The following is a 13,586-nucleotide window of genomic DNA, read 5'->3' as shown; positions in this document are numbered from 1 at the left end:
ACAATCACTTGTAAATACAGAAGTCCGGTTTCTGTGTTTACAAGTGACAGCTCTGCACTCTGTATGTAACACCCCTGAACTCTGCACTCTGTATGTAATGCAATCCTGGTATTTAATGCCCCTTTAAGACCCTTCTACTGTTTGTGAAATCTGAACGGTTCGTGGTTGAGTTCCTGCACCTATTTTCTGAGAAAAAAAGCTCTGACTAAAATAATTGTATTTCCATGTTCTGTGTACTGTGGGAGACCAGATATATAGCCAGATTCACAAAGAGTTACGTTGGCGTATCAGTAGATACGCCGTCGTAAGTCAGAATCTGCGCCGTCGTATATTTAAGTGTATTCTGGAAACCAGATACGCTTAAATTAGGCTAAGATACGAGCGGCGTAAGTCTCCTACGCCGTCATATCTTAGGGTGCATATTTACTCTGGCCGCTAGGTGGCACTTCAGTTGTTTTCTGCGTCAAATATGCAAATGAGCAAGATACGCCGATTCACGAACGTACGTACGCCCGTCGCAATTAGTTACGCCGTTTACATAAGACATACGCCGGTGTAAAGATAAAGCTGGTCTCTAGGTGGCGCAGCCCATGCAAAGTATGGATGTCAGAACAAGCGCATCTTTTTACGTCGTTTGCGTGAGTCGGAAGTTACTTTCACGTCGTAGGCAGATTCCCTACTGCGCATTCACGCTGTACTTTGTGAATGGTCCGGCAGCAGGGGGAAGGAGGAGGAGGGGGCTGAACTTTGGCGGCGAGGTCTCCTGGTAGTAGGGACGGGGTACTTGTCAAAAACAGGTACCCCCCCCCCCCGAAAAGGTACCAAATGTGGCAGTGGATGGGGGCCTTCCCCTTTTGGATGGAGCTCCGCTTTACCAACCTACAAGTTCATCATGCCCTGGTGTACAGCTTTGACCAATTGCACTATGCCCCCCTGGCTTGTAGCTGGGCCCCCTGGACATCCAGATGCTTATAATTTTCCATAGATAAATATGGTAATTTTTTGTCTGGAAAGGCTTATTTACAGTAAAAGCAGCAAAAAATCTACAAAATAAAGACATTTCTTCAAAATTATGCCCAAAAAAAAAAAAAAAAAATGTACAAATATTTGAATTTAGTTCCCTGAGTTATAGGAATCCAATGCCGATTCCAGAAGCAAAATACCGCAAATAAGAGTTACATGTAACAAAGAACGTGACTAGCGCTTCTCAGTAAGTCGCCGCAATGATCAGGAATAACGTTTTCTCCGGATGGATTCTTCTGCATTCTTCTCAGTGCTTCTCCCGGAGTTTAAGACGACACATCACGCCGTCCATGGGGCGGAGCGTTCCTGCATCCAAAATGGTGAGCCTCTGACCCGCCACCAGCTCAAAGTCAAGTCTCTGCAGCAATTTGGCCATGATGACTCTGGCCTCCACCTGAGTATTGGCAGAAAAAGGAAAAAGGTTTATTAAAGCGGAACTCCGGCCTTTACTTCAGTCTTGCACAATTGTACCGGCTCCTCCCCTGGGCTGCAATTTCTTACTCTGATTTCATTGCACACTGTGAGCTTCTCACAATGTGCATTAGAAGCTGCAGCGAGTCAGATGGAGCCCATCTAATATCTTGGTGTCAGTGGGAGCAATGGCGACCCATCACTGGTGTCACTGGGAGCAATGGCGACCCATCACTGGTGTCACTGGGAGCAATGGCGACCCATCACTGGTGTCAGTGGGAGCCATGGCGACCCATCACTGGTGTCAGTGGGAGCCATGGCGCCCCATCACTGGTGTCAGTGGGAGCAATGGCAACCCATCACTGGTGTCAGTGGGAGCAATCGTGCCCCATCACTGGTGTCAGTGGGAGCAATGGCGCCCCATCACTGGTGTCAGTGGGAGCAATGGCGCCCCATCACTGGTGTCAGTGGGAGCAATCGTGCCCCATTACTGGTGTCAGTGGGAGCAATGGCGACCCATCATTGGTGTCAGTGGGAGCAAAAGCGCCCCATCATTGGTGTCAGTGGGAGCAAAAGCGCCCCATCATTGGTGTCAGTGGGAGCAATAACGCCCCATCATTGGTGTCAGGATAGGAAACACTGAGATATAAAATGATCCACATACCTGTGCAAACACCTGCCCAATACAGTTTCGGGGGCCAAGAGAGAATGGAAAATAAGTAAAATACGGCCTGTAAAAAAAAAAAAAATGGATCAATACCAATGTTGCGTCATTCTGCTACTTCACTTACCATGACCAGGAAACCGAACAGTTTTTACAGGCCAAAAAAAAAACAATTTTGGACCTGGAGGCCCACCATCTTTATTAAAGAGCAGCCGGCTGAATTCCCACTAAAGTAGGCCATACATATTACATCTAATGATGCAATCCCTGTAAAGCCCTATTTAATAAACATACACGGAAACGCACGTTTCCCGCACAGGGCAGGAACGCGCTGCCGACGTGTGTGGGTGTTATTATTGTTAATGCATCTAGAAAAACGCGCACATGTTTGCAGCCACCCAAACGCAAGCGATAACCGCACGGTAATCGCTACGAATCCTGCGCTGCATCATTGTGAAATGGGGAGAATGGTGCAGGGACCTAGACATGTGAACTGATAAAAAATGTGTCCATTAGGGTTAAGGGTTAGGGTTTCCCATTGAAGAATATGGCTAGGACTCAGGAATTGGAACAGGCACCTCCCCTAAAGGTCAGAAGGCGTGTTCCCAGAGGTCAAAGATCACAGGGCGTGGCTGACCCACCCCCACTAAAGTGTTAGGGGTATTAAGGTGCTTTCCCCGACTTGTTCATTCCCCGACTTAGTTGGGGTAGGCGGTACACTTTGGTGGGGGTGGGTCAGCCACGCCCTGTGACCTTTGACCTCTGGAAACCCGCCTTCTGACCTTTGGGGGAGGTCTCTGTTCCAATTCCTGAGTCCTAGCCATATTCTTCAATGGGAACCCCTAACCCTGAGTATTTCCGGGTGTTTCCGAACGGCTCCGGCGCCCCCACACCTCTTTAAAGAAATATGTTTGGACAGCCGCACTCCAAAAAAAAAAAAAAAAACTTTCGGTTGCCTTTATTTGTAAAATAAGGATAACATCACTACAAATCACAGCAAAAATTAAGAAACACAGCCGACGCGTTTCACACTAATACTTAGTGCTTAATCATGGTGCCCCCACACCTCTGGCCAAATGCGGTACTACATACCGCAGAGACCCGCATTAGGAGGAGCGGTAGCGGCAGATGCATATAGAGGAACTACTCCCCTCCATTTTCCTTCTGCAGCCACTGAATGCCTGCAGAAGGGAGAGGAGGAGAGGCGGGCATTCAGGAGGAAAAATTGAGGGGGGGATCGGTTCCTCTACATGCAGCAGCCCCCACCTCTCCTCCTAATCAGCGTCTTCCCCCCTCCCCTCTCCCACCGGATGCTGCTGGGGGATCTGACAGGATGGAAAGGGGGGGAGCTGTTAGGTTTGTCATTTACCAGCCCCTTCCTTTTCTGAATGGAAGAAGATTCGTAACAATCACCGACTGTCCATTTATAACTGAGGCATAGTAAACCGTGTTTACTATGCTTCCGTTTGTGAATGAACTGGAAGCTCTGTACAGAGCTATTCCTGTCCATTCATTCTGTGCAGCTGAGGCTGCAGAGATATAGATTGAGGGATGAGATTTCACAAAAAAAACAAAACAAAAAAAAAAACAGGGCAACTAGAAAAAAAACTGAAAAATCAAATAAAAACTGTAAAAAAAGAAATAAAACAAAACGCACACACAAACACACAAAAAAAAAAATACTGACACCAGTGGCGGAACTACTAGGGTCACAAAGGTCGTACTTGAGACCGGGCTCAGAGGGGAGTCAGGGGGGCCCCCATTCTAGTTACGCCTCTGTCCCAGTGCAATCCTTTCCTTTGAATGCAAGCAAAAAACTCACTTGGGAGAGCCACGGCTGAATCTGTCTGGGTTAAAAGTGAGTGGATCCGGAAAAAACGTCTCCATCCTCCCAGTAATGTAGGTGTTCAGCTGTAAGAAAAGGGAACCAAATAAGAAGCTGCTGCAAACATCCCTGGAAGCAATCCGATTGTGTTATATTCTTTGCAGATTGGGTGTTCTTCTTTAAGTGACTGGGGAAAATACCGCATTATGGCCACTAGAGGGCGCAGAGTAGTATACAAAATAAGTCTACTTATCAGCTCCATCTAGTGGCCATGTTGTGGTATTTTCCCCATTCACACAATTTTTTTTTCAATGAACATTCATTCTGCAGAGAATCACCAAATGAGAACGCAAAACTGGTTCCATTAACTATTGATGAGTCTTCTGGCTCCTCTCATTCTCTTTTCCCTGTGGTTCTTATGCTGAATTTTGTCAAGTGTTCAAAGATGGACCGAAGAAGCAAACAATATTAAAAATGACTAATTTGTTTACATTGAAGCTTGTAGCTGTCCACTCTAGCCTGCTGCCCAAGGCATTGGCCAACATATTCGATCTGGCACCTACAGACTGACTTGCCAAAGGCAACCATATTCTTCCACACTGCTATGATTACCTAAAGCAGTGATCTCCAAACTGTGGCCCCGGGGCTGGATGTGGCCCTTTGTTTGCTTTTATCCAGCCTTTGGGGCATAATTCTCCCCACTGTCAGCAACAGTGGAGCATGGTTCCTGCCTCTCTTTTCCTCCCACTGACACCAACCATGGGGCACTAGATCGCCCACTGACACCAAGCATAGGGCACTATTGCACACACTGGGGTAGATTCAAGAAGCAATTGCGCCTGTGTAACCATAGGTTACACAGCGCAATTGCTTACTTGCCCCGGCGTAACGAGTGCTCCTGATTCAGGAAACTCGTTACGCCGACTGCAGCCTAAGATCTGCGCGGCATAAGGCTCTTATGCCCGCATATCTTAGGCTGCATTCTTGCGATGGCCGCTAGGGGGCGCTCCCATTGTGCTCAGTGTATAGTATGCAAATTGCATACTAACACCGATTCACAACGTTGCACGAGCCCTGCGTACGCAATTTACGTCGTTTACGTACGGCGGCCCATGTTACGTATACCCGTCGTTCCCGCGTCGCGAAATTTGAATTTTACGTACTTTGCGTAAGTGAATCGTGAATGGCGCTGGACGCCATTCACGTTCACTTTGAAGCAAATGACGTCCTTGCGACATCATTTGCCGCAATGCACGTCGGGAAAGTTTCCCGACGGAGCATGCGCGCTACGATCGGCGCGGGAACGCGCCTAATTTAAATGATTCCCGCCCCCTACGGGATCATTTAAATTGCGTGCTCCTGCACCGGGCATTTTGCCGGCGCGCCCGCGCAATTCACGGAGCTTCTGCTCCGTGAATCAAGGGCAGCGGAGCAAATTTGCGGGGGCGCAGGGCAAAAACGTTGCCCTGCGCCTCCGTAAATAATGGGCAATTCTACCTGAATCCGGCCCATTGACACCAACCATAGGGCACTATTGTGCCCACTGACACCAACCACAGGGGCACTATTGTGCCCACTGACACCAACCAAAGGGCAGTAGATCGCCCACTGACACTAACAATGAGTCACTATTCCTCCTTCTGACATTGATGAGGCACTATTCCTCCCACTGACACCAACAATGAGGCACTATATCTCCCATTGACACAAATGATTGGGCACCATTCCTCCTATTGACACCAACAACAGGGAACTATTCCTCCCACTGAGACCAATGATGGGGCACCATTTCTCCCATTGACACCAATAATGGGGAAATATTCCTCCCACTGAAACCAATGATGGGGCACTATTCCTCCCCCTAATACCAAAGATGGGGCATTATTTACCTCCACTGAAATCATTACATTTTCTACTCCCACTAAAGTTTGAAGGGCAGTAAGCCAGCCCTTTGTTTAGAAAGTTTGAAGACCCCTGACTTAGAGCAATACATGCATTCTAGTTACCAACACTTTGATAAATGGAGACCAATGGTGCAACTTCATTATCATGGTTCAAATATTAGTGTTTTTTTTTTTTTCTAAAAAGGAAAATGTTGTTAGCTTCCAGACCTTCCTTTTATGCAGGACCCGAAAAGGACCAGTCCTCATGGGAAGGGTGAATGATGGTAGGGAACTCCATGATGGAAGTGAATTCCTTACCAGAACAGATGTGTTTTTGGGAATCCTCACTCCCTCGATCACCACTTCCTCTGACGTCTGTCGGGATGTTCCTGCTATGCTGGGGTACAACCTCAGAGTCTCTTTCAGCACCTGTTAAAATAAATAAATAAATAAATAAATAAAGCAGTGGCTTGTATATGTAAGAGGGACTTTGAACACTTAGGGCCGGATTCAGGTAGATCCGCGCATCTTTCTGCCGGCGTAGCGCATCTCATATGCGCTACGCCGACGTAACACAGAGAGGCAAGCACAGTATTCACAAAGCACTTTCTCCCTACGTTGCGCCAGCGTAACGTAAATTATTCGGCGTAAGCCCGCCTAATTCAAAGTAGGTGGACGGTGGGCGTGATCCATTTAAATGAACCGTGACCCCATGCAAATGATGGGCCGAACGAACGGCGGATGCACCGTACCGTGGACGCATCCCAGTGCGCATGCTCAGAATCACGTCTAAAATACTCCATAAGATACTTCGAATCACTGCCTACGACGTGACGTAACCTACGCCCAGCCCTATTCACGTAGTCCTACATAAACGACGTAAAATACAACGGCTGTTCCGTGGTCCATACCTTTGCATGGGATGCGCCTCCTTTAGGTGGAATAACTTTACGGCGGACGTACGCCTTACGTAAACGGCATATATTTCTGCGACGGGCGCAAGTAAGTTTGTGAATCGGCGTATCTCCCTCATTTGCATATTCGATTTGTAAATCAATGGAAGCGCCCCTTGTGGCCAGCGTAAAAATATGCGCCCACGATACGACGGCGTAGGAAACTTACGTCGGTCAGATGAAGCCTAATTTCAGGCGTATCTAGTTCTGTGGGCACGGCGCATAGATACGACAGCGCACATTGACACTTACGCGGCGTATCTCTAGATACGCCAGCGTAAGTGCTTTGTGAATCCGGGCCATACTCTATAAACAAAGACAGATGGAAGCCGGCAGCAGCTACACAAGAAGATCATTTTAAACGTATTAAATCCGAACAGGATGGGTACCTGTTCTCCTGAAATCAGCAGATACGATTCTGCAGTGGGCATTGGTAGTAAAGACAGCCCACAAAAAATTGGGTAACTTGCAGACCATCACCGATTGTGTTCTTTGCCACCAGTAACAGTTTCCCACACCTCGTTCCATTAAAAACTCCCTGAATCTTCTCCATGTGGGGAACCACAGCCACATACCTCCCAACTTTTTCAGATGGGAATGAGGGACACCTATCAGCAAAAGTATGCAGGCATAGGACACACCCCTTGCCACGCCCCCTTAAAAGGAGAATTGTACAAAAAACAAGATTGGTTAAACCCACAAGTGCTTTTTTTTACCACTACTCTTCCTTTATATTAGCTTTTGAAATTTACAAATGCAGCAATTTAGAAATAAGATGAAAGGTTTAGCGCTGGGAAACACTTTTTGATAGATAAAAAGTGAATTTTTAGCTAGATTCAGGTAGAGTTAGGTCAGCGTATCAGTAGATACGCCGACCTAACTCGGAATCTGCGCCGACCTAAGTTTAAGTGTATTCTCAAACAGAGATACACTTAAACCTATCTAAGATAGGATGGCTTGCGCCATCGTATCTTAGGGTGCAATATTTAGGCTGGCCGCTAGGTGGCGCTTCCATTGCGGTCGGCGTAGAATATGTAAATCACTAGATACGCCTATTCGCGAAAGTACGCCCGGCCGACGCGGTACAGATACGCCGTTTACGCAACGCTTTATCAGGCCTAAAGTTATTCCATCAAATAGTTGGTATAGTAATGTTAAAGTATGGGCGCCGTTCCCGCTTTGAAATTCGAAAATTTTACGTTGTTTGCGTAAGTCGTCCTTGAATAGGGAATTACGTCATTTACGTCCACGTCGAAATCAATAGGACCGTGCGGCGTACTTAGCCGCAATGCACACTGGGAAATGTAGGCGGACGGCGCATGCGCCGTTCCAAAAAAACGTCAATCACGTCAGGTCAAAGCATATTATCATAAAACACGCCCCCTCAGCCTATTTCGAATTAGGCGCGCTTGCACCCGCCGCATTTACGCTACTCCGCCGTAAGTTAGGAGGCAAGTACTTTGAGAATACAGTACTTGCCGCTCTGACTTAAGGCGGCGTAGCGTAAATACGATATGCTACACCACCTTAAAGTTGCGGCAAACTACCTGAATCTAGCTAAATTTTATGTACAACTATATAGATCAGACCAAATTTAGGGACAAATGAGGGACGAATGAGGGGCAGAGGGACGTTGCTTCAAATCAGGGACAGTTGGGTGCTATGCAGCCATCCCACCCCATAGCCAGCTTGACTTGGTCTTACTACCCAAGAGTTCTTCTGATCAGTTGTCCATGGACAGAAAATGTAGGAGCTACTTAAATTCACCCTGTTACCCCTGCATAAATGAGCCCACAAGTGGTCCTATAAACTGTAAGGACCCATTATTGGAATGTCCAGTCAAGGAATTTGCTTTTCTTAACGAAAAAGGAAACGGATATTACAAAAGGTCCAAATAATGGCATAAGAGTCAAATTGATGGTCACATTGTCCTGCAAAGAGGTATTTAGCCAGCGATGGTCTGGTTCTGAGTCTTTATCATAGGCTACTCTTATGCCGTTTTCACACGATTGGATTTTCCGTCGGAAAAAAATTGGATGGTTTTCCTGACGATATTCAGCTCAAGCTTGGCTTGCATACACACGGTCACACAAAAGTTCTCTGAACTTTTGACCATCAAGAATGCGGTGACGTACAACACTACGACGACCCGAGAAAATTAAGTTAAATGCTTCCGAGCATGCGTCGGAATTGCTACAGACGATCGGATTTTCCAATAGGAATTTTTTCCGCCTGAAAATTTGAGAACCTGCTCTTCATCTTTTGTTGGTGGAAATTCCAGCAGCAGAATTCCGATGGAGCCTACACACGGTCGGAATTTCCGTTCAAAAGCTCACATCGGACTTATGCTGTCGGAATTTCCGATCGTGTGTACGGGCATAACACAACTCAAAAGCTGCGGTCTACTGAGGGGAGACAAGTGGCTACAACCTACTGGAGCTCTCCATGGTTCTGCTCTACCCATACACCACCACACCAGCAGCTCCATCCCCACTTTATACATAGTGGGGCAGATTCCATCAGATTTTCGATAGATTTGCGGGAGATTGCAGCCTAAGATCCGACTGGTGTAAGGCACTTACACCAGTCGGATCTAAGGGAGATCTATGCGGAACTGATTCTTATGAATCAGTCGCATAGATCCGACCGTGGGATCTCAGAGATACGACGGCGGATTAGGAGATCCACCGTCGTATCCCCTTGATGAATCTGCCCCACTGTCAATAAGAAAGGAGATCCAGCCCAGACTGGCTAACACAGGGATCTTCAAACTACGGCCCTCCAGCTGTTGCGGAACTACAAGTCCCATGAGGCATTGTAAAACTCTGACATTCACAGACATGACTAGGCATGATGGGAATTGTAGTTCCTGAACAACTGGAGGGCCATAGTTTGAGGACCCCTGGGCTAACATCATGTAGGAGACCACCCCAAAGGGGACATAAACTTGTTATTACAACAGTAACCAGCCAACTCCGGTGTTTTCAGGGCAGTGCTGGTTGTTCTTCTGAGAGCTCCCAGATAAATTTGAAGAGGAGATTATAACATTTTCTATCCTTCAACCACGGGTTAAAAAGGAAAGAAAAGTGCTTGATCCTCCCATCAACACAGTCTGTGATGATGGTAAAATACCTTCCGCAGCGCTATTGTGTTCTACAAGCGTGGAGCCTTCCCCACCAGCAGAACACAATGATCACATCTAAACAAAATAAAAAATAAAAAAGATCTATTTTACTGCTTTTCTTGTTATTATTAAGAAATTCCATACAAAATTATTTAGCACCACAATATGATACTTGGTATAATTTTGTGTATTCTTCAAAAGGGAAGCTACTGGGTGGTGGGGTATGGGGTGGAACCAAGGGAAGATCCTTGGAGGTGAAACCAAGGGAAGATCCTCGGAGGTGGGTTTGGGGTGGAACCAAGGGAAGATCCTTGGGAGGTGGGTTTGGGGTGAAACCAAGGGTAGATCATTGGAGGTGGGTTTTGGGTGGAACCAAGGGAAGATCCTTGGAGGTGGGTTTGGGGTGAAACCAAGGGAAGATCCTTGGAGGTGGGTTTGGGGTGGAATCAAGGAAAGATCCTCGGAGGTGGGTAGGAGATGGAGCCAAAGGGGAAGTTCCTGTACCTATTCCCTGTGACAAAAAGTCCTGGTTGACAAATATATATATATATATATATATATATATATTACACACACACAAATCCATTAAAATGTTACTCTGCATCTTGACAAAGTGCTGGTGACATCTTAAAATCTCCACACTGTTGTACTATGTTATCTTACCTGAGATAGGTACTGGAGTTTACCAAGGTCCTCGTACTCAATGTCTCTCTTAGAACCGATGACTTCATCCACCTCCGCCTGGGCCCTGTGGATCAGTAAAAAAGGATTTACTGGTTGTACTTAAGTATTAAATTCTCAAAGGCCCTGGTGCCCAATCTGTGGACCTTTGATGCTTGCCATACAGCCCCTGGACCGTTGATTTTATAATAGGGCTGTGTTGGCAGTCATCTCTAGCAGTCTCGGGTAACACGTTCAAGTCGTCTAGACAAGCATATCTCCAACCCCCACCTGTAGAATGTCCGCAATTTCTTACTATCCCCTCTAGTAATTATACAGTCTCCGACAGTCTTACATTTATTAAATATTATGTGCAGCCCTTTCCTGAGTTCAGGAGTCGTGAGTGAAGCCCTCCATACAGGGCCGGTGCTACCACTAGGCAAATTAGCCTGACCACTGGGTGTTCCTACTCTCTTCTCTCTGCAGCAAGCTACCAAGTCTCAGCATCAGCAGACAGCCGGTGCTCCATTTGCACATAGTGTCAGAGGCAAAGCGGTGGCGGAGAACTGTATCTGTGTCCCGGCTCCCGAATGAATGGAAGCAAGCAAACATTCATTGATGGGTGCTGGTGAGGCTGCATTTGATGGTTCGCTTTGTTAAAAAGGTGGGGTATACATGGGCAGGGCAAAGGAGGTGGAGCCAGGGGTGGGGCCAAGGGGGTGGCAAAATTAGGTTTCGCCTGGTGTTAAAAATCTTTGCACCAGCCCTGCCTCCATACCTTGCATTTCTGTGTACTGTGGGAGACCAGATATAGTAAATGCAGGGTCCTGGGTTTAGTAACACTTTAAGCAAGATTTTCTCATAGACAAAAAAAAATAATAAAAAGGGACTCTTCAGTTCTTTAACTCTACATTGTAATAACATCTACTCACTTTTTCAGGATGTCCGGATTTTGTGCCAGTGACTGGACCGCAAATGACAACTGATTAGCAGTTGTCTCCATCCCTATAAAATGCAATTGTTTTTAAAATTAGTTTTATTTACCAGTATATTAGATTAATAAAAACTGAAGCAGTGAAAAATAAATAAGGGTTTGTCATCCACAGCATATAGACATTTTCTTTCTTCTTCCAAGCAACATGAGAAACGTATGTTTTGTCTAAACAGACGTTGTCAATGAGATATTCTAATCCCCTTGCTAATGTCTGTTTAGACGAAACGTACGTCAGGGCAAGGTGGAGCACGTTATCCTCGCCTAGCTGGAGCTAGCACCAGTGGCGTATGCGTTTGGATTTATTGCATGCTAACAAGAGATTTCATTTGTAAGTCACTTTTCATCTTTTAAACAATACATTTTAAACAATATCACACTATTGGAGGCTTCTCTCTCCTTGATTGAGCCTTATAGACCTATAAGATGAGAATTCCATAGTCCCAGTCTGATGTGGAGTACCGCTGACCAAAATTGTGCAATTTGTTTAGTTCCGAATTATTATTTTTTATGAATTTAGTCAAATTCATTCATTCGGAAATATCCGAATTAACAAAAATCCATTTAACGATTGTTTCTAAATATTTGAAAAATCACAAAATTCAAAATAACTTAAAGTGGAGGTTCACCCGAAAAATCTATTTTTAACATTAGATTGGGCCTAATTACGGGAAGCAGAATCGGGTGTTTTGATTAAAATCAATGCAGTACTAACCTTTTTAGAGATAGATGTTCTCCCGCCGCTTCTGGGTATGGGCTGCGGGACTGGGCGTTCCTATTTGATTGACAGCCTTCCGACCGTCACATACAGCGCGTTACCAGTTTCCGAAAGTAGCCGAACGTCGGTGCACAGGTGCCCTATAGTGCCGCACCGACGTTCGGCAACTTGTGACGCGCTGTATGCAACCGTCGGAAGGCTGTCAATCAAATAGGAACGCCCAGTCCCGAAGACCATACTCGGAAACGGCGGGAGAACATCTATCTCAAAAAAGGTAAGTACTGCATTGATTTTAATCAAAACACCCGATTCTGCTTCCCGTAATTAGGCCCAATCTAATGTTAAAACATTTTTTTTCGGGTGAACTCCCGCTTTAAGAGCCAGTTCACACGAGCGCGACTCGTCAGGCAACTTGCATTGACTTCAATACAGAAGTCATATTGCAAGTCGCCTCTGAAGTCGTGAGCAGATCGCCTTGCCGAGTCACTTGGCAAGTCGTGCTGCCCCAGTGTGAACCGACTCTATTATCAACTATTAAAATGATAGGTATCGTAATTTCCTTTCAAATTTGGCTGTTGGCTATTATGAAATAACAAATGCCGTATCTAAACAAATGGAATGTAACAAAATTAATAATAAGTTATTTATTAAATAATTTGATCCATTTGTTTAGATACGGCATTCGTTATTTCATAATAGCCAACAGCCAGATTTGAAAGGAAGTTACAATACCTATATTTATAGTAGTTCTTATTTAGAATTTTTGGATTTTCAAATTTACGAATCTACAAACAGAACAAACGACCAGAAAAAAAAAAAAGAGTGAAACGAAAACTAACACATTTTTCAGCAGTGCACCGCTGACACCCTCCAATTGGATGATCCATTGTTACACTACTTTGCCACTACAGAGGCTTGTACACACCATCGGATCAAAATCCGCGCGGAATACATCCGCGGTGACGTGTTGCGCCGTCGCCGCGACGATGAAGCGGCGACGTGCGCGACGCTGGAAGGTAAGTACTTCCACGCATGCGTCGAATCATTACTACGCATGCGAGGGAGGGGAGCGGACGGATTGATCCGGTGAGTCTGTACAGACGACCGGATCAATCCGCTGGAAACGATTCAAGCGGATAGATTTCTTAGCATGCTAAGAAATTTCTATCCGCTTGAAATCGATCAGCCCGACGAATCTCCGCGGATAAATATCCGCTAGGCCGTACAGACGACCGGATTTGTCCGCTGGAACTGATCCGCGGATCAATCCCAGCGGATAGATCCGGTCGTCTGTACGAGACCTATGATGTGTTCACCAAGATTCACATCCAAGA

The 13,586-nt window shown here is 46.0% G+C and overlaps 1 protein-coding gene across 1 annotated transcript in view; it reads right to left on the bottom strand.

Moving 5' to 3' along the window:
* Positions 1–805: 805 nt before the first annotated feature.
* LOC120920042 (cholesterol 24-hydroxylase-like) overlaps positions 806–13,586 on the bottom strand; it is a 43,544-nt gene continuing 30,763 nt past the window's right edge. The window contains exons 10-15 of the mRNA XM_040331954.1: positions 11,476–11,548; positions 10,547–10,631; positions 6,125–6,235; positions 3,921–4,009; positions 2,099–2,165; positions 806–1,417 (exon numbers count right to left, since the gene is read on the bottom strand). Coding sequence (XP_040187888.1) covers positions 1,271–1,417; positions 2,099–2,165; positions 3,921–4,009; positions 6,125–6,235; positions 10,547–10,631; positions 11,476–11,548 — 572 coding nt within the window. The 3' untranslated portion in view covers positions 806–1,270. The remainder of the gene's footprint in view (positions 1,418–2,098; positions 2,166–3,920; positions 4,010–6,124; positions 6,236–10,546; positions 10,632–11,475; positions 11,549–13,586) is intronic.

This window comes from Rana temporaria, chromosome 13 (assembly GCF_905171775.1).
Source record: "Rana temporaria chromosome 13, aRanTem1.1, whole genome shotgun sequence".
In the NCBI taxonomy this organism is placed as follows: domain Eukaryota; kingdom Metazoa; phylum Chordata; class Amphibia; order Anura; family Ranidae; genus Rana; species Rana temporaria.
This window is presented reverse-complemented; position numbering and strand designations above follow the sequence as displayed.